Below are 25,837 nucleotides of genomic sequence, written 5' to 3'. Positions count from 1 at the left end.
TGAACAGAAGGTGACAGTGAGCACGTGAGAGAGGGGACACGAGGTGGACCAGGACGAGAACCCACAGAAATGGGCGAGGGCTGCCAGGCCAGCAAGTAAAGCCGGATGCCCAGCCACCTCTGGACTTCAGATAAGGAAGGAAACATTTCCCATCGTAAGTTTATCCCGGACATTGCCTGGGATATACTCATACCACCAGGTTATTTCTCACCTGGCACTCAGACAGAGCCAGGTGACCCCCTGGAGGCGGAGGCTGGAGGGGCCACTGGAGGCGGAGGGTGAGGGGGGACGAGGAGGGGGCCGAGTGGGGCACCCCGCTGCCCTGCAGTGCTCACCCCAGCCCAGGCACAGGAAGCGCTTGCGGACGAGGCGGTTCCGCAGGCGGCCAGTCACGGCCATGTAGGACTGCCAGGCCTCGGTCAACACCCAGCAGAAGGAGGACAGGAAGAAGAAGTGCAGGAAGGCGGCGACCAGCGTGCACACGGCCTGCGAGGGCAGGCGGCGGGCAGGCGCTGGCTCACCGGCCCCGTGCCCACGCCGCGACCCGGTCGAGTCCCCAGGCAGGACGCCACCCAGGGTCCACCTGCCCCACCGCTGGAGACAGGCTGTGCGCACTGAGGCCCTGGGGCGTGCTTGCCCGACCCAACTCCCAAGCTGCCAGGGACAGACACCCCTCTCCCTGGCTTCCCCGCCCACTTGCAGACACCTCGGAGGCCGCGGGAGCCCACCCAAGAGCCCTGGCCCGAGCCCACCCGCTCATCAGCTGGCGACTCTGAGACCACATCACAAGGCACAGACAGGCTTGGGGGGCCTGGGCCCGACGCTGGGCCAGCGTGCTGGAGCTTGAGTCAGTCATTGCAGAGCACTAGTCCCCCTGGAGACTCTAGACACCCAGTCCCCACGCCTGGCCAGGTGACAGCCCCTCCAGGCTGAGCCGTGGGGCTGCCGCAGCCAGAACAGTGAGGGGTCTGCAGGGGTCTGCCCCCGCCTCAAGCGCCCCAGGGCCTGGGGCCCTGCTGCGGAGCCTCCCCATCACCGACGCGACCCGGGGCACAGAGGAGGCCGCTCACCTTGTTGCGGGTCTGGGTCTGCCCGATGAGGATGAGCGCGTTGGAGGAGATGATGGACAGGCAGAAGTTGATGAGGATGACGGAGCGCTCCGAGCGGATGTACCTGTGGGTGAGGGCGGGTGGCGTGCTCCATGCCCAACAGGGCCTCAGCTCCTCAGGAGCTGGGCGCTGCGGCCACTAAGGCCGGGCCGCCTCCTTCCTGCGGGGCCCTGGCCTCCACCGCACCCGCACTGCTCCTCGCATCACCGACTCGGCAGGGGCCACGGGGTCCTGACCACCCCACACGCGGAAGGAGGTGCTTTGCAAACCACAGCGGCCGCAGGGGAGGGTCTGGGCTGGGGGGCCAAGCAGGCCCACGGTGGGTCAGGGCAGACGTCCGAGGAGGGGCTGCTGGGTCACTGGTGCCTCTGCCCTTGGGCAGGAGGGGGCGGGGGCGGGGCAGGAAGGCACGCCCCCCCCCCCACTCCACCCCATGGCTGCATCGACCCCTCCTCGTGGGCCTCAGCTGCGGTCATGCTGCCCTTGGAGCCCACACACTGGGGATCGGGCTGGACCCAGTGGGTGGGGCAACCTTGGGTTGACCCTTGGTGACCCACAGTCCCAACCCCTGCCCCTCAGGGCCCACTGGAAAGGGAGTCTGCACACACACGCCCCCAGCCCAGGGCTGCTGATGGCTGGACGGGGTCGCCCCCACACTGCCCCACCCCTGGGGACCCAGGGACTAACACCGGTCAGACAGCACCCGGGTGCAGGGGTCCGTGGTGGGGAGGCTTTGCAGCCTGGGGCAGAGGGCCGGCAGAGGCTCCCACTGGACACATGCACCCAGGCTCAGGGAGTGGCCTGGCACATCCAGGTGACGACAGACCACAGACACGGAAGTCGGGGTCTTGGGGCCCAGCAGTCATGGGACAGGGTGCTCAGCTGGGCGGGTCCCACTCAGAGGGTGGGAGGGAGCAAGGAGCCTCTGTGAGAGGCCTGTGGGCACTTGGCTGGGCAGGAGCAGGAAGGCCCGGCGCTCTGGGCTGCCCCTGCGCCCCCCCGCTGCCCACCAGCATCCAGGGGACTGCAGTCAGGAGGGCTGGGGGTGATGACAGAGGTGATGGATGGTCCCAACTGGGAAGGTGAGAGGGAAGGACGGCTCTGGGCTCCCAGCCCACGGCCGCCCCGATGGGAGAAGGGGTAAGGCAGCCCCAGCCACCCCTTCCTGGGGACCGCCCCTGCACGGAGCGCAGTCATCCTTCCTGGGGACAGTCCGCACCGCTCCACCCCTACCTGCAGGGGGTGCCACCTCCCCGATGGGAGGACGAGTAAGGCAACTGCAGTTACCCCGTCCACACCTCCCGGGGAACCCCCCGTAGTCACCCCTCCCGGGGATCCCCAAGTCACCCCTCCCGGGGACCCCCCCGCGGTCACCTCCACACGGAGACGTAGATGATGATCAGCATGAGCAGGGTCAGGGACGACACGCCGCAGCCCACGATGAGCGTCACCGACGGCGTGGCCACCTTCTCCATGCTCTGTGGGTCCCGGGGGGGACAGAGAACAGAGTGAGGGGCGGGCAGGCCTGCGGGGGACGCCGGGGGAGCCTGCCCCCCGCACCTCCAGGAGCCCCGCGTCCAGCAGCCCTCAGCCGCCCTCCCGCAGTGCCCCAGGCAGTCCCTGGGGCGGGGTCTCGTCTCCGGCGGGTCTTTGTGTCCCCCACTGGTATAATCGTGTGGCAAGCCAGCCACAGCGCCCGCCCCATTTCAGGAAGGGTCCCCCCGCATCACAGGTGAGTTCACCAAGGCAGCTGTCCCTGACCCTGTGGCTCTGCAGCACCAGCCAAGGGCAGGGACCCGGCTCTGGGGGGCAGCCGTGGCCTCTCAATACCCGCCACAGACCCCAGCCCTCCACCCTGGCCCACCCCGGGGCTCTGCAAACAGCAGCTGCCCTCAGAGGCCCACACCACCTCCATGTGAGACCGCCCCCACGCTGGGCACCCCGAGTTCGCCCCCAGACTCCAAGCCTGGCCCCGCTGCTCCGTCCGCCCAGACGCGCCTCAGGGCCCTCTGGTCTCGGCTCGTCCCCTCCCAGGGGGCCCAGGGCAGCCCTGAGCTCCGGCCGGGCCATTCCCATGCTTCCGTGTGTAGCCCGTGTGAGCGTGACCCCAAAGCGGGAGGCCCACGGATGCTTGCTGAGGAAAGATCTTGGTTCCTCTACATCCGGAACCCAGAGACAAACTGGGGGCCCTGCAGCCCCTCCCACCCGACTCCCCTCAGAGGAAGGAGGGGTGAGTCCTGGAGCTGGGGGGAGGGGCCAGGGGGAGGGGCCAGAGGACAAGGGGAGTCTGGTGGCCCCTCCCGCAGAGCTGACCCCTCTGTGGCCCGGCCCAAGTCTAACCTGGGTGGCACGTTGCTGACCCTGCACATGCAGAGCGAGCCTCCAGGTCGCCTCCTGAAGACACAGCAGCCCTTCGTGCCCCAAGATGGGACTGTTCACCCTCCTCGGGAGTCCATGGTCTGGGGGCTGCTGCACAGGCACCCCAGGGCCCACCCACTGGGCGCAGCTGCTCCTACCCGCTCCATCCGCGGCCGGACAGCCCTTCCCCCCACCAGGGCTGCTGTCCACGCCCCGAGCCACTGCTGGGGGTGCCTGTCTGTCCCCCGAGCCTGCTGTCCTCACATCCGGGAGCCCCCCTCCGCCAGGCCCAGCACGGACAGGCGGTCAATGTGACTGGCTGCATGAACGGAGCCCGGGCAGGCAGGCTCCTGGAAAATTGAGAAAGTCGTTCAAGGTCAGCCAGGCCATCCGCTGTCCCCGGGGGCTGGCCCGGGTGAGGCTCTGGAACCAGCTCCTGCGTTTCCACACAGGGAGCTGGAGGGCCCTGGGGAAGGGGCACTTTGGGCTCCAGCCAGTGCCCCTGAACTCGCTGGGCAACCTTGGGGCCCTGGTCAGCCACACAAGTCACGGGTGGCCGAACAAGTGGCTCAGGTCCACTCCTAGGCCGCTCTGGCCCCAACCTCCGTGGCCATCTGCCTCCATCTGCCCCCGTCAGGCCTGGCAGCCACACGTCCGCCGGCTGCCCACCTGCCCGCCCGTGCCCTTCTCCTCCTCTCTGCCTGGCTCACCCGTCGCTTCTGACAGCCCTAACCCTGCAGGTTCTCAACAGTGTGGAGAAGGGACAGGTGACAGAGCGGTGGACAGGGGTGTCAGGGATCTCAAGGTCTTGCTGGGAGGGCTGGACCGGAGACCTCAAACGTGAGAGATGGGCCTCAGTCCACACAGAGAGCAGGCAGACGCAGGCCAGCCTCCTGCCAGAGACGGACTCCCTAGCCAAGCTGCATGCCACCCCAGGGCCTTTGCACAGGCTGGTCCTACCCCAGTGCTCTTTCCCTGCCCTCCACATGGTCAGCTCTTCTCTCAGCTTAGCTGTCATCTCCCCAGTGGCTCAGATAGCAAAGAATCTGCCCGCAGTGCAGGAGACCTGGGTTTCATCCCTGGGTTGGGAAGATCCCCTGGAGAAGGGAATGGCAGCCCACTCCAGCAATCTTGTCTGGAGAATCCCATGGACAGAAGAGCCTGGTGGGCTACAGTCCATGGGGGTGCAAAGAGTAGGACACGACCGAGCGACTAACACTTCCCGCGCTCCTCACAGTGAGGACTGGACAATTACTCTGAACTGGTGCCTCATCTGTCCGCCCATCCTCTTGCCTTGAGCCTCTGCAGGGCCCCGGCCCCTCCCACCCCACACCCAGGCTTTTACTCCTTTGTGGTTCACACGGTTACTGTCAGTTTCTGCCACGCGTCTTCTCCCAAACCATCACACACCTTACGTGCCCTGAACTTCTGTCCTAAGGCCCTGTCCTTAACCTAGCTCCACTCCAGCACCGCACGTGGCTCACAGCCCTCACACAGACGAGCCCTGACTCCAGCACTGACTGATTCCTGCTCCTGGTCACATGCTGAGCCATGATCCTGGCCGCACAGCTCCGGGCGCATCCCAGAAGCGACGCCACCAGCCACTGTGCCCTGCAGACCGTTTAGCACATGCCAGGCTGTGTGGACCCCGCCAGTACCTCGCCAGGTTCGGTCCCCACCCAGCCTCGTCCCCTCAGATGTGACTCAGAGCAGTTACTCAACCTTCCCATGGTCACAGCCTGGCACAGGCCACGGAGCCAGGACTTGACACTCCAGCTGCAGGTAGGGCTGGGGTTGGGGGGATGCCAGGGTCTTGTCTCCCTTTGCTTCCTTCCCCCCAGGATCTAAGCCCTCCCTGGCTCCCGGGGTGTGACTACAGCACCCCTTCTCTTCCGTCCTCTGTGTGGCCCTTGCTCTGGACTCCAGCCCCAAGACCGCTCTGCACCCTAGGAGCACAGCCTCCGCAGGCTCAGACGGACTCCACACACAGCGCACAACCTCCACTCCGTGGGTGCCGGCAGGCAGCACCCACCCCCACGGCCCAGCTCCCCGCTGCCACCACCCCCTGCCGGCTGGGTCGTTCTGCCACGCTGGTGGGACCCCTGTAGGACCCCAACCCTCTCACCTCCTTTCTCACCGCCCAGCTCCACTGACCTCAGCGTGACACTCCTTGCTAGAGCCCCTGCCCCCGTCGGGCAGGCCCTCCAGACCCAGCCCCCTCCCCTGCCTCCTGCTCATCTCTGCCTTTCTCAGCCTCTCAGGGGCCACCGTCACTCCCCCCAACCCTGGAGCCGCTGTGAACTCCCGTTCACCCCTCAGGGCTCTGCTCCGTGCCTCCTCTCTTGCCCGTGTCCCGAGCCACCCACCCCCGGGAAGGAAGGAGGCTGGTACAGAGCCTCCAGAGAGGCCCTCTCTCCACCTGAGCTGTCTCTCCAGTAGACATCGTGCCCCCTGAGGGCCCAGCCCCGGGCACACAGAGGGGTGGGCTGCCCGAAACAGCCTCCCTCTCGCTCTCAGCCCTTCCCCATCAGCACCTCTGGGGCTGCCCTCACTGGGGCCGGAGCCGGCTGGGAAAAGACAGGAGAGTGGCGAAGGTTCTGATGGCAGCTGAGCACGAGGTGGGACGCCCCTCTGAGCCACGCCCAGGCCTTCAGGGCTGCAGCACATGCCCCAGCCCACTACTCTGCCATCTGACAGAGGAGGACCATGAGGCTCACGGAGGCCCGGCAGCCTGCCCTTGGTCCATGGCCGAAGGGTGGCTCTGTGGCTGCTCAGAGCTCCCATACTCCCGGATTCGGCTGCCTCTTCTGGGACGTGGGGACAGGGTGTCCCCACGGGTGTCCCCGCCTATATGCAGACCAGGCCGCTGCAAGCCCCTCTGACTGTGGCTGCTTCCCGCCCCCCCCGCCCGCCCCCGGACCCAGGCACAGCCTAGACCCCTTCACAGACCACAGCTATGTGCTCGCCTGTGCACACTGGTGCAGGGCCCTGTCCATTCACCCTCGGGAGAGCCAGTGCCAGGCCAGATCTTCCTAGAAAGGCCCCTTGGGCCTCATGCTCATCCCCAAGCTCCACCAGCGTCAGCCACCCACCTGCCCCTCACCTAACACTCTCTCTGCTGGGCGGCCCCGGGCTCGGCAGGAGACCACCCTTTCAGGATGCGGGGGCCTGCCTGCTGCAGGCCTGGCCCAGGAAGGTCCCTGTCAACCGGCACAGCCCTCACAGTCACCCTGAGCAGCAGAGGCCACTTCCGTTTTCCAGGGGAGGAAACCAAGGCTCAGAGGGACCAAGGGCCAGTCTGTGGTCGCCAAATGTGAGGGACAGCCCCGTGTTTCAAGACTAGAGTAGCACTGACCTCCTGCGGGCCTCACCTCAGACTTGGAGAGGGCATCTGGGCACCGCACCCTGCTCCAGAGCCCCCCAGCACCTCCCGCCCCGCAAAGAAGAGCAGCTCCCAAGGCAGCCCTGCTCCACCTGCTCAAGCTGCAAGGGGACCCAGGGAACCCCAGCACAGTGGGCTGCTTCCCTGTGCAGAAAGTCACCTCTTCCAGGAAGCCCCCAGCAAGGCCCTGGCTGCTGTCCTCAGGGCCAAGCCCCCAGAAACAGCAACACCTACAGTTACGTCACGGGGACAGCCTGAGGGGGATGGCACTCCGGGATCTGGGCCAAGAGCACAGATCCGGGTCCAGCAGCGTAGCCCCAAGATCCTGAGCAGACCTGCCCCCGCCGTGACCTCCCTGCCGGTAGATGGAGGAGTTAGAGGCAATGATCTCCAAGGTCCCACCCAGCTCCTACCCTCTAGGGGGTCCTGGCTGACATTGCCCGCCCTCCCCACGTCCCCGAGGACAAAGGAGGGGGCAGACTGCTCTCAGAGAGGCCTGGAGCCATCCTCCACATGGAAACTAGGGTTCTGTGACGGGGGAGCAGTGCCACCCCCATCTGATGAGGGCCAGCTACCCCGAACACCCCCAAATCCGTGTCCCCCTCCCTGTCTGTCCTCCACATCTGCTGCCTTGGGCACCCTCCCACGCCAGGCCTGGGGGCTCAACAAGCAAAGACCCTACCCCCTATGCAGGGGCTTAGTGGGCCCTACCCCCTATCTGGGTACCCGCTTTCCTGGGTCCAGAGACTGAAACTCGGCCCTGGGCAAGAGCGCCCCCCAGCCCCGGTTGGCTGGGCCCAGCACCCAGGGCCCCAGCCAGCGAGCTGGCCCCAGATGCCGTCGCCATAGAAACTGGCAGCCCCCACAAGGATCATGGGAACAAAAAGGAGGCCCCTGAGACGATGGGGCCTTCCGAGGGAGGGCTGCGGGCCTGGGCCAAGCCCAGCACCCTCTCCAGCCAGGACCCCTACCTGGGGACGAAGGCGCCTCCGAAGACCAGGGTCCATTTGGGGTGGGTGGGGAACCCCCCCAAGGAGGGTGGCAGCTCCTCCCCCTCCCTCTACAGGGCAGGCCAAGACCCTGCCATCCGCTGGGGCACGGACCCTCACCAAGTGACAGCATCGACCCGGCTGGCTCTGCCAGGCCATGCCTTCCTGCAACCCCAGCGCCTGGCGGGGGCTGCCCATCTCCTCTGAGCACCGGCTCCCTCCAGGGTCCTAGGCCCCCAAGGAGAGTGCGGAAGACTCACCCGTCAGTCCCTCCCAGGGGCCCCAGCCTGACTCAGGGCCAGTCCCCAACTCCACACCGCCACCCACTCGGCTCCCACCCGCCCTCTCCAGAGGCCCAAGCCTCTTCGGCCGGGCCACGGGGGGCATCGGTGTGCAGCCGCCCCTCCCCGCGCCGGCCCTGGCGGCGACCGTCCTCCCCGGAAGCCCCCTCCCCGCGCGCCCCCGCCCGCCCGCCAAGCGCCCGGCCGGGGTCTCACCGCGTCGGCGCTGAGCTGGGCTAAGATGGCGAAGGTGGAGAGCCGGTCACAGAGGCAGCGTGTCCGGAGGGCGTCGAGGGGCACCGTGCGGCAGCCGCGCCACGACCAGGGCCCGAGCTGCGGGGGGGCGGGGGAGGAGGGTCTGGGGGCGGGACACACGGGGGGAGGGGAGACAGGGGCGGTGTGAGCGGCGGCCGGCCGCGCCCCGGCCCCGCGTCCCCGGCCCGCGCCCGCACCTACGCCCGCCGCCGCGCGCGCCCCGCCGGCCCCCGGAGCCCCGCGCCCCATGGCCGCCGCCGCCGCCGCCGCCGAGCCACGGGAGAGCGACTCGCGGGAGCGCGGGCCGGCGGGGCCGGCGGGGCGCCGAGCCCTGGCCCTGCGCCCAGAGAGCGCCCCGCCCCAGCGCCGGGCAGGGAGGGGCGCGTGGGCGCACGTGGAGCGGGGCGCCAGCCGGGGGCCGCGGCGGCCTGCGGTGCGCGCGCGGGCCGGGCGGGGTGAGGGGCGCCCTGCGCTGCCCGCCCCCGGGCCTCGTGTCGCGCTGGTGACCTTGGGGCCGCCCTGCCCCCACAGCCACCTCCCGGGGCCGGGCCGCGTCGGCCAGAACGTGCCCCCTGGCGTCTGACCCAAGGCCCTCCTGCTGTCTGCCGCTCGGGGTGGCGCGGGTTCCCTTGAAACGAGCACTTGCTAGGGCCTCAGTGCGCCGGACTGAGCTACTCTGCAAACCAGTCGCTGTTGATCCAAGTTCCCCATCCCCAGGCCGGCCCACTTGTCCGGCAGCATCCAGCCAGGCACGCAGGCAGAAGGTGCCCATCAAGTGTCCGTCCCAGGGCCCTGGACCTGCAGGCTAGGGGGCTCCAGGCTGCCTGAAGAGCCGAGACTGAAACGGTGGTTCAGGAGCCACAGCTGGGAGGGGACTCCTGCCCCTAGGGCCGAAAAAGCCCCTCTCCTCCTGCTCACAACTCAGACCCGGAGTCTTCCCCGGGGGAAAATTCCAGGTCTCTGTGGCCAGGGTCTACCCACGGCCAGCCCTAGATCCCTCGGCCCCAGCCCAAGCAGTTGGGAATTGCAAGGAGCCTTCAAAGGCCTCAGTCTGCCTCTCCCATCCCAGCCCTTCTGTATGGGGTGAGTGACTCCACCCTGCACTCCTCCAGGGGAGCCACGACCCACCCCTCACCCCGACACCGAGAGGGCCTCTGCTCGACACCTGGATACAAGCCACCACCCTGGGCTACCTCCTGGCTGCGTCACCTGGGAAATCAGGTACCAGCCCGAGCTTCGGTTTGTGGGGAGGGGGCAGTCCAGAGGATGACGCGGGGCACCCAGCCAGCTGCCCTTCTCCCCAACACCCACATGGACGCTCAGGAAAGCAGAGGGGCTCGGCCACAGGCATCCCGGAACCCAGAGCAGCTTGTGCTGATTTTTTGAGATGTTACACAATCTCTTTTCTGAGCGTCAGGCCCCAGGGGAGGAGGGACACGCTCTGGACCTGCTGGAGGCCCTGGAATCTGCTGTTCTCTCTTCACTTCCCCCACGGGTAGGGACCTGCCCCCATTTTACAGAGGAGGAGAACTGAGGCAGCCCAAGATGACAGCTAGGCAGAGGCCAGGCCTTAGCTCCGAGGGGTGCATCAGGGCTCTGTGGCCCCAGAAGATGCCTCCCACCCACACTGTCTGTTCATCTCTGAAATGCAGGGAGGGGAAGGGACATCTCTGTCTTGGGCACTGGGGCCCGAGCCCTGGGGGCCAGAGTTTGGGGGATCCAAAGCTCTTCCATCTTAGGGGCCCTCCATAAGGAAAGCCACGGGAGGGTCCTGGGGGCTTCTGCCTCTTCGGCTCCCGACCACGCCTCTGCCTGAGCCCACCTGCCTCGGCCCACCTGAACCCCACTAGTGTCTGCTGAGCCGAGTGGAAGTCAAAACCTATTAGGCCTCACTAGAGATCCTTCTCCCCTTCCTTCTCTGGAAAAGAAGATCTCGATAGCCACAGGGCCAGAAGGAAGACCTGGGTGATGGAGGATGGGGAAAGGGAGCATGGGGTCCTGGAGAGTGGGCCTCCTGGGAGGTCCAGCCTGGTCCTCCCACCCCCTCGGTGAGGGGCATCGAGGCCTCACTCAGCTGCCCCGGGCCCATCACACCCCGTCTCCCTCATCCCCCAGCATCACACAGGACAAAGGTACAGAGTACTGAGCCCCAGCTGCCCCCGGTCCCTCTCACCCATGGGGCACCCTGTCCTCACACTTGGGGTGGCGCATGCAAGCCCCGGACCAGACGCCAAAGGGCCAAGACAGTGGAGGCCAGAAGTCCTGAGACCCCGGGGGCTCGGGAGAGGTGGCCTCCCGGGGCCGTTTCAGCCGGGAGACAGCACCTCCATCTCTCACACTTGTCCACAACGTCAGCCACGTGCCTGCTCCTAAGAGCTGGAGTCTGTGGCCAGCCGGGCCATTCCGGGTTCAAATCTCAGCTCTAATCTCCACCGCCCAGGCATGGACGCTGTCTCGGCCCTTCTCTGAGTGGAGGCGGGGACCCTGACCCCAGCTTTTCTGCCCGCTGAAGGCTGTTGGGAGGGTCAGGAGAGGACAGCACCCCAGGCCTGGGGCGAGGGGAGCTGGGCCGGCGGGGGCCAGCAGCCTGGCAGGTTCCCAGGCAGCGCTGGCGGGTCTGCTGGGCGCCAGGCTGACAGCTGCCGGCCACCTCCTGGGAGAAGGCCAGCCCCGGTTGGTGGCTGGCCCCACAGGGTTCCTGCCATGGGCACTAATTAGCTTATCAGCCTCCCAGAGGAGGGGAAGGCGAGGGGCACTGCCCGCTGCCGATGGGCTCAGCCTCAGACCATGGAGGACACGAGGAGGCATCCACCCTGGTCCAGAGAGCTGGCCACTGGGGTGGGCAGCCCCGGAGGCGGGCAGCTGCTCAGCTTGCCCAGACCCCGCAGGACTGCGGGCAGGCTCCCTGGTGCCTCCCCACAGCGGGGCCCCCCGGGCTCCAGCGGGCCGGGGGGAACGTGCCTGGGCTCCTGACACACGACACAGGGATGGGGACCCGCTCCTTGCCCCTGCCCCACCTCAACATCCATAGCTTTGTGTGCATTTTGTCATGTAATCTGCAGTGATCCCCAGCTCAGCTGTGTAGATACAGAGATCGCAGCTCAGAGAAGTGGGGTGATTGCCTGAAGCCACGCAACATGACGACAGAAGGGCCCAGATTACAGTTTTCTCTGTCTGATCAGCCCATGCCCCCGACAAGGCCTACAGCATCTGAACCGCTGGGCTCTGAGAGGTCAGTCTGAAAGGGGCCCTCAAGGATGGTGTACGGCCCCTCCCCAGGCCCTTAGCTGAGCTCTCTGGTCTGGGCCAGGCACAGCGGAGGACCCGCTGGAGCAGGATGGGTGGGCAGAGGTCCCTGATGGGAGGATCCTCGCCAGCATCCCAGGCACACCCACCCTGACATGGGAAAGTGCAGGCACACTCAGCCCTCCTCCTTCAAAAAACCTCTCAGACATCCTCAGACACCGACGACCTCTGACAGAAATCCCTCCTGTTGCTGTGACACCATTACCATCTCTACAACACAGGCGGCTCATTCCCTGCACGCCCTCTCCCCGACCACTCCACGCGCCGGAGACCACTGGCCGCCTCTTCACTGAGCTTCAGAAACGGGAATATCTGGGTCACAGAGCCAGGCCCCCCTTCCTGGGCCCAGGCCTGGGGAATCTGGGTCGAGGACACCTGCTCCACCCCAGCCCCCAGGTCCAGAGCCAGAGAAGGAGCTGGAGCCGCGGCCCCTCCCTGCCTGAGTGGAGGCGAGGGTGCAGGGGGCGCTGGGCCCTCAGAGCAGAGCTCCCAGAGAGAGGCTGTCTCTGCCCCGTGAGACCAGGGCCTCCAGGACACGACCACGCCTGCCCCATTGGACCGCAGCCCCTAGGCCAGAGCTGTGCCCCCGCATGTGCTCTCGGAAAGGTCCAGAGCTGCCCACCCCCTGTAGGCCACCAGTTCCTCACTGCGGGCTCCTCCCACCCTGCTCCTGCCAGACCCCGTGTCACCAAACCCAAAGGACAAGCCCATTTACTTCAGACAGAGCCAGCAACCTCTAAACACAGCCTCCGCCGTGCGTCCTGACCCTGCGCTGAGACCTGAGTTTCCCCTAGCTACCCCAGCCCCCGGCGCCTTGGGGTCAGTCCTGAATATACCCTGCCTCTTCCCCCCACCCCCGTGCCAGCCTCACCCGCCAATCTCGCTCCCTGGGCAGCTGGCCTCCCGTTCCCGCCTCCCCACCCACTCCCACCCACCCCAAGTGGTCCTTGAGAATGTGTCCCCCAGTGGCTATCTGCGGCCTGCATGCCCGTCAGCTGGGCCTGGCCTGGCCAGCTCATCCCCCACACCCATAGCCACGGGCTGTGCCCCGGCTCTCACAGCAAGGCCATCCTGACCCGCGACCTCTGCCTGCAGCTGGAGGGTCCTCCTGCCCTGTGATGGCCTGATGCTCACGCTTGCGTCCTGCTCTGAGAGGGCGAGAGGGGGGCCCGGCTGGTGCTCCCCACTGCCCACACCCTGCTGGGAACGGAGCACCCGGCCTGGACTTGCTGTGGGTGGGCAAGCGAGGCCCTGCTGCCTGGCGGTGACCCCCAGGCCCCCGCCCCTGAGGCTTACACCTGCAGACCTGGGGGTGTCTGGCCTGCCTTGCAGATGCGAGAGTCACTGCTGCTCCCCACCCTGCGGCCACCGCCTGGCGGGACCCCCCTCACCACCAGCTTCCACCCTGCCCTCCACCGCCTGTCTCCCGCCATCATTTGAAATGTGCCAGGACACGCTGTCCTCTGCTCAAGACCTCCCGCAGCTCCCTCCTCACTCAGGGGCCCACAGCCCCGGGGACTGCCCCCCTCCCCAGCACTCCCCTCCAGCCACACTCAGACGGTGAACCGCAGCGCCCTGCAACCCCGCCTGGCACAGCCACCTCACTCAGCACCCGGGCAGGAGCCGCACCTTATCCTGGTGCCCAGGTCGGGTGGCTCAGAGAAGGCAGCCTGGGGAGTTGGCTGGGCCCCACCAGCTCAGGAAGCCCGCCAGGGACCTCCCCCGGGGCCCAGGGTAGATGAGAGGAGGCTCAGCCTGTGGGAACTCCCAGCCGGCTCCCTGCGGGGAGGGGGGGAGCACCGGGGGCCAAGGTCTGCTCCCCTCCTGGGCAAATTCCCTCCAGGCCACTCAGAGCTGCGGCCCCCTCTGTGAAGTGGCACCAGCCCCCCGGTGATGTCCAGGGACCACAGGCACACCGTGCCCAGCCCGGGGCCCCGCATGCTTATGGCACATCAGGGACGGCCATGGAAAGCCTGGCCTGCCCACGGAGCCAGGGCCTTCACTGTGCTCAGGATGCCTCCCACCGGCCCGCAGAGCAGGCGCTATTATGGGACTGTGCCTCGGGGTCCCCTGGGGTTTGATGGGCTAATTCACACTGGAGTGTGAGTGACTCATAGGTGTCCTCCCACACAGCAGAAAGAAGCCAGAGTGGGCACAGATCACCCCGGTGAGGGAACAGGGAGTGGGCACGGTGTCTCTGCAGGCAGGGGCTCCCTCAGCCTGGCCTTTGTGCTCCCCAGACCACCCATTCCAGGCGCAACCCCCGCGGGATTGTGTATGGGACACATCCAGAGTGCCTACCTCCCACCTCCCGCTATTGACTGTTGACCCCTATTGACCACTGATCCACAGATCAAGGCTTCTGCTGAGCCGCCTCGTCCAGGGAGCCTGCTGGGATACGCAGTGAGTTCCTAAGCGTTGCACCTGGCTCCTGCACCAGGTGCTACCCTGCTGCTGCCCTGTTACTGCTTTTCTGGGTCCTACCTCAGCCAGCGGCTGGAGCTCATAGTGACCGCCAGGCCCTCCCCACCCCCAGCCTGGCAGCCCCGCTTGCAAGTGCCAGCCCAGAGGAGCCACCGGCGACTCAACATAGGCGCCCCTCCTGCCCCCAGGTCTGGTCCTGGCCAGTCCCTCTGACCACACACTCGTCTGTCCCCTGGCTGACTCAGCCTCATCTTTCGGGGCTCCCCCGAGGCACTGCCGTCTCCAGGAGGCCTCCTCAAGCTCAAGTTCCGTGCCCAGCCCCCGTCTCCCCGTTTGGCTGCTGAGAACCCACAGGGCAGTTCCATCCCCTCTTGGTTCAGGGTCTGGGGACCCCGGGGGATGGATCCGTGTCAGGGCAGAGCGTACCCGTCCAGCCTGCACCCCTGCTCACGGGCTGCTCTCGCAGCGCTGACAGCGTCTCGGGCTCACTCAGCATTCATCAGGCAGCGACCGGGGCCTCCAGGGCATCTTACATTCCCCACAAAGCTGCGATGACCGTCTCCTGGCTCTCAGCTGGCGCCGCTCCCTCTGAGTCGGGGCCCCAGGCCGCAGGCCTGCCCTAGGCTGGGAAACTGGCCGTTATCAGGACCTGGTGGTTCTTCACTGACTGACCCACCCTCCTGGGCAAGGCCACCAGGGCCCCAGGTGAGTCTGGGGCCCGGAACTCCCCAGCCCTGCCAGGAAGTCCTCTGGCCTGGGAAGGCTGGGGTCCTGCCAGCCTCAGCCCACCTGCTGACCCTTGCCAGCTCAGAGTCCATGAAGCCTACCTGAGCCTCTGCCGCCCACTCAGACCTCTGCCTGCTGCACCGCAGGCCTAGCTCTGTCCAGCCTGTCAGCTCCCCTCGCCAGCCAAGGGGCCGTGCCTTCACGCCTCACTCTCACGCTCCAGGCTGGCTGGTCACTCACTTTCAGGACGCGAGTCCCTCGCCGGCCTGCTCAGGCCCTGTGCTGGGCATGGGCACCTCCACGGCCACTTCCTCAGCTCCAGGAGATACCAGAGCTCACAGCCTCAGCCAGCTCAGCTCCTCCAGGACACCCTCTCCTCGGCCCGTGCACCCAGGCCTTTCATCTCCCCGGGCTGGTGTCTGACCCTGTGTGCTGCAGTCGGCCTCGAAAACTGTGCCATGGGCAAGTCCTAGTTCCTGGGAGGGGCTTCACATCTCCCAAAGAGCTGAGACCACCACCACCACCATAACCGTCACCACGACCTCCACCCCCACGGCTCCCACTGAAGCCGCCACCACCAGCAGTAACGTCACCACCATCATCATCGGCAACAGTCGTTACCTCCGCCACTGTCACCACCACCACCACCATCAACACCAGCGTGCCATTGTTAACAGCGCCACCAGCACCAGGAATGGCACGAGCATATCACCGTACCACATCACTGGAGCATCTTCACCACGACATCATCGCCATCTGTTGTTCAGTCGCTCAGTCGTGTCCGACTCTTTGAGACCCCATGGACTGCAGCACTCCAGGCTTCTCTGACCTTCACTACGTCCTGGAGCTTGCTCAAACTCATGTCCATTGAGTCAGTGGTGCCATCCAACCACCTCATCCTCTGCCGTTCCCTTCTCCTCCCGCCTTCGATCTTTCTCAGCATCAGGGTCTTTTCCAGTGAGTCAGCTCTTCAAATTAATGTTCAGGACTGATTTCCTTTAGGAATGACTGGTTTGATCTCCTTGCAGTCCAAGGGACTCTCAAGAGTCTTCTCCAGCACCACAGTTTGAAAGCGTCAGTTCCTTGGCACTCAGCCTTTTTCATGGTCCAACTCTCACACCCATACGTGACTACTGGGAAACCATGGCTTTGGCTGTGGACGTTTGTCGGCAAAATGATGTCTCTGCTTTTTGTGCTGTCTAGGTTTGTCATAGCTTTCCTTCCAAGGAACAAGTGTCTTTTAATTTCGTGGCTGCAATCACCGTCCGCACTGATTTTGGAGCCCAAGAAAATGAAATCTGACACTGTTTCCCCATCTGTGTGTCATGAAGTGACAGGACCAGATGCCATGATCTTAGTTTTTTGAATGTTGAGTTTAAAACCACCTTTTTCACTGTCCTCTTTCATCTTCATCAAGAGACTCTTGAGTTCCTCTTCACTTGCTACCATTAGAGTGGTATCATTTGCATATCTGAGGTTGTTGCTATACCTCCCAGCAGTCTTGATTCCAGCTTGTGATTCATCCAGCCTGGCATTTCTCATGATGTTTCCTGCATGTAAGTTAAATAATCAGAGTGACAGTATACAGTCTTGACATACTCCTTTCCCAATTTTGAACCAGCCCATGTTGCATGTCCAGTTCTAACTGTTGCTTCTTGACCTGCATACAGGTTTCTCAGGAGGCAGGTAAGGTGGTCTGTATTCCCATCTCTTTAAGAACTTTCCATAGTTTGTTGTGATCTACCCAGTCAAAGGCTTTAGTGTAGTTAACGAAGCAGAAGTAGATTTTTTTTTTTTTGAATTCCCTTGCTTTTTCTATGATTCAGTGTATGTTGGCAATTTGATCTCTGGTTCCTCTGCCTTTTTTAAATTCGGCTTATATATCTGGAAGTTCTCGGTCCATGTACTATTGACACCTAACTTGAAGGATTTTGAGCATGATCTTGCTGACATGTGAAATGAGTGCAGTTGTATAGGGTAGTTTGAGCATTCTTTGGCATTGCCTTTATTAGGGATTGGAATGAAAACTGACCTTTTCCAGTCGTGTGGCCACTGCTGAGTTTTCCAAATTTGCTGGCATATTGGGTGCAGCACTTTCACAGCATCATCTTTTAAGATTTGAAATAGCTCGGCAGGAATTCCATCACCTCCACTAGCTTTGTTTGTACGATGCTTCCTACGGCCCACTTGACTTTGCACTCCAGATGTCTGGCTCTAGGTGAGTGACTACACCGTCGCGGTTATCTGGGTCATTACAAGCATCACCGTTGCCACCACCAATACCGTCCTCAACACACCTGCCATTTCCACTGCATCAGCACAGCAGCAGCGCCGTCAGCACCAACACCACCGTGCGGCCAGCAGCGTCCTCGTGACCACCACCTTCACCGTCACCCCCACTGCCGACAGCGTCACCCTTACCACCACTAGCAGCGGCCCTCGCTGCCGCGTGGTCATCACCACTGCCCATCACGCCATCAGCAGCAACAGCGCCGTCGAACCGACATCACCACCACCGCCACCACCACCGACGACACATCGTTGCCAAAGCTGTCACTCTTACCACAGCCACCTGATCACCGAGCTCACCGGCGTCACCTCCGCTGTCAGCAGTGCCCCCGTGACTGCCATCGCTGCTGAGCCAGCACTGTGTCTGTGGACTGACACTAGCTGGGAACCCCCATCACCAACACTCAACCTGCCACGTCCAGGGCCCTGTGTAGGCAGAAACCGTCTTGCAGGAGGCCTCACCACCCACCATGCCCGTCAATCACGATGGGCTGAACCCAGGCAACCTCACCATCAGCATCATCTGATCCTCCACACCACTGACCACACCCCACCCTCCAAGGTGAACCTCAAGGTCATTCCATCAGGGTCATTTCCAGGCCAGGAAAGGATAATGGTTACCGTGGTCACTCCACCCCTCCTGCTAACGTGGAAGCTTTCCTGTCTCCTGCACCTCTTGCCATCTGCATCCTGAGTTGGTTCTCTGCAGAGAAGAGGACCTCAGACCCTCTCAATACCACCAGCAAGCCACCAGGCAGCCTGGAGAGCTGGGGTTTTGATTAAGACTTTTCTGCCTCAGAAAACTAGCAACTGCACACCCCAAGCATGGAGAAGCAAGTGGCGCAAGGGAGGAGGGTCACCTCACACCCTCCAGGCCCATCCCAGTACACGGACCCCCAGTCCCCCAGCCCCTAGTAGCTGTCTCTGTTGCTCCAGGCAGCCCCTCTTGGAGCCCCCAGATCTCAGTGGAGGAGGGAGGTGAGCGCCCTCCCCACTTGCGGGCACTGCCCCATGTGCTCAGGGCCCAGCACTGACCTCCCTAATGGCCCCTCCTCCACAAGGGCAGGGAGGGACAGGCTCTTCCTTGTTCCCTCATCCCCAGATCAGTGCGGGTGCAAGAGCCAGGGTGGGAGGAAGATTCAAGTGGCCCCTCCCAGCTCCCCTGACCACAGGCCACTCGACCAGGGACAGAACATGTGGTTGGTCCACTTGCCCCTCCCCACCTCTGGCAGCTTTGTGAGCACCTTGACATCCTCCCAAACCAAGACATCCAGCGCTGCCCCCACCCGCATCCAGCAGGTCCCGGGAGCTCAGGACAGCCACACTGTGCCTCCCCTGACGTGCCAGCCCCGACCCCTCCTCCATGACCACCACCGACTCGGGCACCCAGACTCACGGAGCCACAGAAGTGGGAAGGTGCAGGAAGGGAACAGCTGGACTTGACACAGTAGACCCACAGGCCCTGACTCCACCCAGTAAAGTGCCCACCGGCCTTGAGCACTCGAACGCATGTCCCCGTGTCTGTGATGCCCCCTCTCCTGGCAGGGCCCCACCCCTGCCCCAGTGTTCCTTCCAGTGGGAAGTGGAAGCAAGCAGGTGGGGGACACTGGATGGGGAGACCCAGGCCCTGTATGGGGAGAGGGCTCACACTCTGCTGGGGGGCTCACACTCTGCTGGGGGTTTCACACTCTGCAGGGGTTTCACACTGCTGGGGGCTCACACTCTGCTAGGGGAGCTCACATCCTGCTGGGGGGCTCACACTCTGATGGAGGTTCACACTCTGATGGAGGGTTCACACTCTGCTCGGGGTTCACACTCTGCTAGGGGAGCTCATACTTTGCTGGGGGCTCACACTCTGCTAAGGGAAGTCACATCCTGCTGGGGGCTCACATTCTGATGGGGGTTCACACTCTGATGGAGGGTTCACACTCTGCTGGGGGCTCACACTCTGATGGGGGTTCACACTCTGCTGGGGGGCTCACACTCTGCTGGGGGTTTCACACTGCTGGGGGCTCACACTCTGCTAGGGGAGCTCACACTCTGCTGGGGGCTCACACTCTGCTAGGGGAGCTCACATCCTGCTGGGGGGCTCACACTCTGATGGAGGTTCACACTCTGATGGAGGGTTCACACTCTGCTGGGGGTTCACACTCTGCTAGGGGAGCTCATACTTTGCTGGGGGCTCACACTCTGCTAGGGGAGCTCATACTTTGCTGGGGGCTCACACTCTGCTAGGGGAGCTCACATCCTGCTGGGGGGCTCATACTCTGCTGGGGGCTCACACTCTGCTGGAGGGGCTCACACTCTGCTGGGGGCTCACACTGTGATGGGTGGACTCACACTCTGATGGCGGGGCTCACACTCTGCTGAGCGGCTCACACTCTGCTAAGGGAACTCACATCCTGCTGGGGGGCTCACACCCTGCTGGGGGGCTTACACTCTGCTGGGGGCTCACACTCTGCTGGAGGGGCTCACACTCTGCTGAGGGGCTTACACTCTGATGGGGGCTCACACTCTGCTGGGGCATTGCACACTCTGCTGGGGGGTTGCACACTCTGCTGGGGGGTCGCACACTCTGCTGGGGGGTTGCACACTCTGCTGGGGGCTCACACTCTGATGGGGGGCTCACACTCTGCTAGGGGCTCACTCTGATTGGGGGACTCACACTCTGCTAGGGGCTCACTCTGGTTGGGGGGCTCATACTCTGCTGGGGGCTTACACTCTGATTCGGGGGCTCACACTCTTCTGAAGGACTCACAATCTGCTGGACGGGCTCACACTCTGATTGGAGGCTCACACTCTGATGGGGGGCTCACACTCTGATGGGGGGTTCACACTCTGCTGGGGGGGCTCACGTTCTGATTGGGGGGCTCACACTCTGATCAGGAGGCTCACACTCTCATAGGGGGGCACATGCATATACACAGAATTTTGGCAAATGAGAGTCAGAGCTGAGAAGCAGGGGACCTGGGGGGCATGTAGGAAAACAGGAAGAGAGGCCTCCAGAAGCAGGTGGCTTTGAGGCCGGAGAAGAGGCACAAGGACCAGGGACAAAGGCGCCAGGCGTTCTAGCTGGCGCCAAGGAGGGGAGTGGTGAGGGGCCCGTGGGGCAGAGGACTGTGGCTTGGGAGCCGGGCTGCCTGCCAGGGTGGGGGACTCACTGCCCCAGGTTCTGAGCACAGCTGCTGTCCCTGGGCCGTGACCTCATGCTGTCTGTCCCCTCCAGGTCCCAAACCCAGCTGAGACGGGCAGGCCTGGACTCAGATGCCCCTCGAGGAGGGCAGGCTCAGAGCGGGCCTCTGCCAGGCTTCCCACTCCGCAAGCACACAGTCCGGGGGAGGCTCAGAGAATGGAGGGGCGCTGGGGAAGAGGCTGGGGCTGAGTCCAGAGTAGGGGCTGGGGGTGGGTGGTCTCGCCGCTGAGAGCAGCCCTGCACCCCTCCCCCGGCCCTAGCTCCCCACCCAGGTGGGGGTGCAGAGCACGACCCCACCTCCCACCCACGCTCATGAAGGGCCACCAAAAGGCCTCTGTGTCCAGCTGTCTCCCCCTCCCCCGCCTGCCCCCCTCTCCCGCCTTCTCTGCCCCCATCAGGAACCAGACGGCGTGGGAGAAATCGGGCTGGGAACCGGCCGCTGACAGCGACCTGGGGACCCTGCCAAGTCTCCCTTCCGCTTGCCCCCCTCGGCCTGCCCCCTCACCGCCCTCTCCAAGGAAACCAAGGACTTCGGCGGGGGAGGGGCAAGGCTCTTAAAGGGACCAGGACACGCACTTGGGCAAGGACCCCAAGGAGAAGCCCGGGCCTGGGTCATGAGCGTCCCCCAGGATAGCTGCACCTGCAGGGGGTGGGGAGAGAGCCCAGACTGGCACACCTACAGGGCACCCGAGGCTTGTCGAACAGAACTCTGGGCCCAGTCCTCAGCCCGACTGAGAAAGCTGTGTGAGTGAATGCTGGAAGGTGCCTGGCGGGCGGTCAGGCTTTGGAGAAGACCCTACAGACTGGGGGAGCGCCCCGCCCTCCACCAGCCTGTCCCAGCGTCTGCTCTCCCAGCTCAAGTTCCAGAGTGCAGGGGTGCCAAGCGCCCACTAGTTAGGGAACCCCCAACCTGACTCAATAGCAGCCCGCTGCAGGACTTCTCAGAGCCTTTACAGCCGACTCGAGTGTGGACCCGGGAGCACAAGATGTGGTGGGCATGAAACCCTGGAGCCCACGTGGGCCTGGTATCGGGCACAGCACCTTCCAAAATGGGGGCGCGGCACCCAGACCTGTCCTGTCCTGACGTCCCCACGCTGGGGCTCAGCCAGAGCAGGTGACTTCCGAGGGCCTGCCGGCTCTGACTTCTCTGCTCTGTGTAACTCTCAGTTGTTCATTTCTAAAAAGGAAACCGCAAAACATTTGCAGCTTCTGAGAAAGAAACAGGGAGCTGTCCTTTCAGAACCACAGACGTGAACTCTGGGCGGTGCTTTTGGCCTTTGTCAACCCCGCCACCACCAGCCCATCCTTCCGGACTCCCCTCCCCGGCCACCTAAACATCTGAGAATTCTGAAAAGACTCCCTTTCCCTCCCTAGCAGCCCTGCCCCCTAGGCCCTCACTGCCACTGGCCAGGCTGGCATAAGGGTGTGGGGGCGTAGGGGGGCGGCCGAGAGCCTCGCTGTGAGCAGTCGCCCCAAGTGTAGACGCTGAGCCTGTGTGTGCAAGAGTGCGTGTGTGACTGGGGGCGAGGCAGGTGGAGGGTCTGCACTGTGGGTGGGAAGCCTGACTCAGACTTTCCGAGAAGAGTGTGTCACATGCTTGATGGGTGCGTGTGTCTGCAAGAGGAGGCGGCCCTCCACACACATGACACGTGCACAGTTGCACGTTACATGTGAGCACGCGCAAGTGACGCCAGGTGAGACGCTGCTCAGTGTGTGCCCGGGGCCAGGAGTCAGAGTGTGCCAGGGCCGGGCTCAGTGTGTGCCCAGGGCCAGGAGTCAGAGCGTGCCAGGGCCGGGCTCAGTCTGGCTTGGGGTCTAGGCTCCTGCAGTGACCAGGGCCAAGACTCAGTCATGGGTCAGAAGCTCACTGCTTCTCAGCTGAAGGTCGCTAGCTGCTCTCAATTCCCACCGACCCCTCCCCCCCACCCACATACACACAATTCTGCAGACATGAGACCCTTTCTCATCCAAACACAGGCCCATGCCAGCAGAGACCTGATCCCTGGGCACACCGGTGGAAGCAGCCTGGGGCCCTGGCCCTGGTCCCTGCTTCGGGTCACCTGGGAAACCATCGGCTCTTCTGAGCCCTTTTACGTGAGAGATGGCCTCACTTGGCCACGGAGGGAGGTGCTTCCAGCACAGACCATGGGCGGGGAGAGCCAGCTGCCTCCTTCCTGTCCCGTGCCCCCACCCCGTGACTTCTGGGCCCCAGGCTGTCCAGTTCTGGGGCAGAAGCTTCGGTCCCTACCCTTAGCTGAAGCACCAACCTTCCAGAGCCTTGGCTTCTCCAGAAGTAACAGGCAGGGCTCCCAGGGCCACCCCGGGACTGAGCAGGGAGCTGGTGGGCGCATGCGTTCTGGGGCACCTCTAACGCGGCCCAGCTGTTGGCACCTTCCCCCTGTCCACAGGGCCCTGGGCCCAGGCACAGAGGCCTTAACAGTTCCACCTGTCCAGGGGGTACCAGGAGAGGGCAAAGGAAGCCTGGGGTGCGGGCAGGCCCCCGGTTAGTGGAGGCCACGGCCAGACGTGAGTGTCCCATGGGCCTGGCCACTGTCCGCCCCCTACCCCCGCTTTGCTCCCACACGCAAGCAGGCAGACTCCAGCCACGGGGACACTCCCAGGGGGCGGGATCTGCCCCGACCGTGCCCCGGGGACAGTGAACCCGACACTCATTGGGCTGGCCAGGCCTCTCACAACCTGCTGCCCCTGGAAGGCAAAGGGGAAGGATGGGTCCACCTTTCTGGAAAGCAATTTACTACCAAGGCCTTGAAGTTGTCCAGGGATTTGATGCCAACAAAACAATCATAAATGTGAGCAGAGCTATCCAAGGGCAGGGCTACTGGGTGAACCAGCCACCTCAGGGGCTCCGGGCCACCTTTGAACAGCCCAGTGGGAGGGTTTCTGGACTGTGGGGAGGGGCTTGTGCTGACGTCAGGGGCCAGACGGAGTGGACGGCAGCCACATGATGGCCACAGGGGCCAGCCTGGGAGGACGCGAGCCCTCATTCTTGCCTTTTATTTTTTCACCCTTTTCTGTCAATCCATTTTGTGCAAAGTTTATGCTACTCGCGAAACTCAGAGAAAAACAGTCTCCAGCACAAAGCCAGAGGGCTGGTTTCCTGGGGTCACGGGGTCCACCCCGGTGCTTCCCTGACCCTGTCTTCAAACCCCAGAGCAGGCAAGGGCAGTGAAGTCCACGCACGGGCCTGCACTCTCTCACCATGGGGCCTTTGCACTGTCTGTTCCTTCTGCCAAAATGCTTGTCCCCAATCACCCACGTGCGGTGCTGAGCAGGCGTCTCTCAAACACCACCCCAGAGAGGCTTCTGTGAACCTGCTCTCGGGCTCCTCACCCCACCTGCCACCAGATCCACTGCTTCACTTCTTGGCACGTGGCGTGACTGGACAGTTTCACAGGGATCTGGATGTTCCTACTTTCCTGTCCTTCCTCACAGGGGACAGGAGGAGGCTGAGCACCAGCACCTCGTAGAGCACGCTCTGTCAGTGGTCAGGAATCATCAAGGAGGGACGGGTGGGAGGGTGGGAGGATGGATGGATGGAGTGGATGGAAGAGTGGATGGGAGGATGGGAGGACGGGTAGGTGGGAGGATGGATGGATGGGAGGATGGATGGACAGATCAGTGGGTGGACAGATGGATGGATGGATGGAAGGATGGATTGACAAATGGGTGGGTGGAGGATGGATGGATGGGAGGATGGATGGACAAATGGGTGGATGGACAGATGGATGGATGGATGGATGGGAGGATGGATGGACAGATGGGTGGGTTGAGGATGGATGGATGGGGTGGATGGAAGATTGGACGGGAGGATGGGAGGACAGGAGGATGGGTGGGTGGGAGGACGGATGGACAGATGGATGGATGGATGAGGTGGATGGAAGAGTGGATGGGAGGATGGGAGGACAGGTGGGTGGAGGATGGATGGATGGGTGGGTAGATAGACAGATGGGTGGATGGATGGATGAGAGGATGGATGGACAGATGGATGGATGGACAGATGGATGGATGGGAGGATGGATGGAGAGATGGGTGGGTGGAGGATGGATGGATGGGAGGATGGAAGGACAGATGGATGGATGGATAGGATGGGAGGACGGGTGGGTGGAGGATGGATGGATGGGTGGGTAGATAGACAGATGGGTGGATGGATGGATGAGAGGATGGATGGACAGATGGATGGATGGACAGATGGATGGATGGGAGGATGGATGGAGAGATGGGTGGGTGGAGGATGGATGGATGGGAGGATGGAAGGACAGATGGATGGATGGATAGGATGGGAGGACGGGTGGGTGGAGGATGGATGGATGGGTGGGTGGGTGGACAGATGGATGGATGGACGGATGGATGGATGGGACGATGGATGGACAGATGGGTGGGTGGAGGATGGATGGACAGGAGGATGGAAGGACAGATGGATGGATGGATAGGATGGGAGGATGGGTGGGTGGAGGATGGATGGGTGGGTGGGTGGAGGATGGATGGGTGGGTGGGCGGGTGGACAGATGGGTGGGTGGAGGATGGATGGATGGGAGGATGGATGGACAGATGGATGGATGGATAGGACGGGTGGGTGGAGAATTTTGATGGACGCATGGTAATCACATCCCTCCCCAACAACTTCCACAGGTCCACAGCCCCTACAAACTGCCTCTTGCAGCCTCCCTCCCACCCCACACCCCTGCCCCTGTGGCTGCCCACTCTTACTGGCCATGCCTCACATTCTTCCTGTACCTTCCAACCTCCACACTTTTGCTCAAACTGCTTCTGCCCGAGACCCCCCTCCATCCTCTGCCAGGAGAACGTGTCCTCCTCACGTGTCAGCCACTCTGGGAGCCTCCCCTGACCTCACAGGACACACCTCCATCATCATGCCCACGGCATGAGGGACGTACCCCATGGCCCTGGGGCCGGCCTGGGGACTGGCAGTGCCAGGGCTGAGGGAGGCAGGTGGTGACAATGACATGCCGCTCTCTGACCACCCCCTCCCCAGTGGATACCAAACGCCTTGGGGGAAGGCCGAGTCCCCACCAGGCCCACCTGGTCCATCAGGTTCCAGCCGCCAAGCTCTCTCCTGCCCAGTTTCCCCAAACTCTGACCCTTCTTGCCTCTGAGGGCTGCCCCCACTCTGGGGCCTTTGCACAGACTCTTTCCTGTGACTACACGAGCCCCCACCTACCTCTCCCCTTGTCTCCCTGTGTCTGGGAGGAACCCTGCTCTGGGCGCCCATGCAGGTGCTGTGACCCTGAATCACAGCCTGGCCAGTCCAGCCCAGTGCCCCGCCCCGACTCATAACAGCAGGGCGGCAGGGCCTGACACAGGCGGGTGCCGCGTGCCGGGCAGGGAGCTGGGCCCGAGACCCCAGGAGTCCCCGCCTCTGCGTCCCATCGGTCACCCTGGGTCTCACCCAGCTGCCCTGCTCTGTGGCCACGCCCCTTCCCCTCACCTGGCCTGGGGACCCCCGCAGGCCTCTGGACCCGCAACCATGGAGCTCCCTAGGAGGG

At 63.7% G+C, this 25,837-nt stretch overlaps 1 protein-coding gene across 9 annotated transcripts in view; it reads right to left on the bottom strand.

Moving 5' to 3' along the window:
* ADGRB1 (adhesion G protein-coupled receptor B1) overlaps nt 1-25,837 on the bottom strand; it is a 77,631-nt gene that overhangs the window by 18,810 nt on the left and 32,984 nt on the right. For 8 of the 9 annotated variants that reach the window (XM_086335634.1, XM_086335636.1, XM_086335632.1 and 5 more), the window contains 4 exons: nt 8,336-8,477; nt 2,484-2,587; nt 1,071-1,173; nt 336-486 (listed from right to left, as the gene is read on the bottom strand). In XM_086335634.1, coding sequence (XP_086191760.1) covers nt 336-486; nt 1,071-1,173; nt 2,484-2,587; nt 8,336-8,477 — 500 coding nt within the window. The remainder of the gene's footprint in view (nt 1-335; nt 487-1,070; nt 1,174-2,483; nt 2,588-8,335; nt 8,478-25,837) is intronic. The other variant, XM_086335635.1, reaches the window with a different exon arrangement.

The sequence above is a fragment of the Bos grunniens genome, chromosome 14, assembly GCF_055505025.1.
Source record: "Bos grunniens cultivar Pamir isolate PY7600 chromosome 14, Bosgru_T2T1.0, whole genome shotgun sequence".
NCBI classification, from domain to species: domain Eukaryota; kingdom Metazoa; phylum Chordata; class Mammalia; order Artiodactyla; family Bovidae; genus Bos; species Bos grunniens.
Note: the sequence above shows the minus strand (reverse complement) of the source record. Positions and strands in the feature narration are given on the sequence as shown.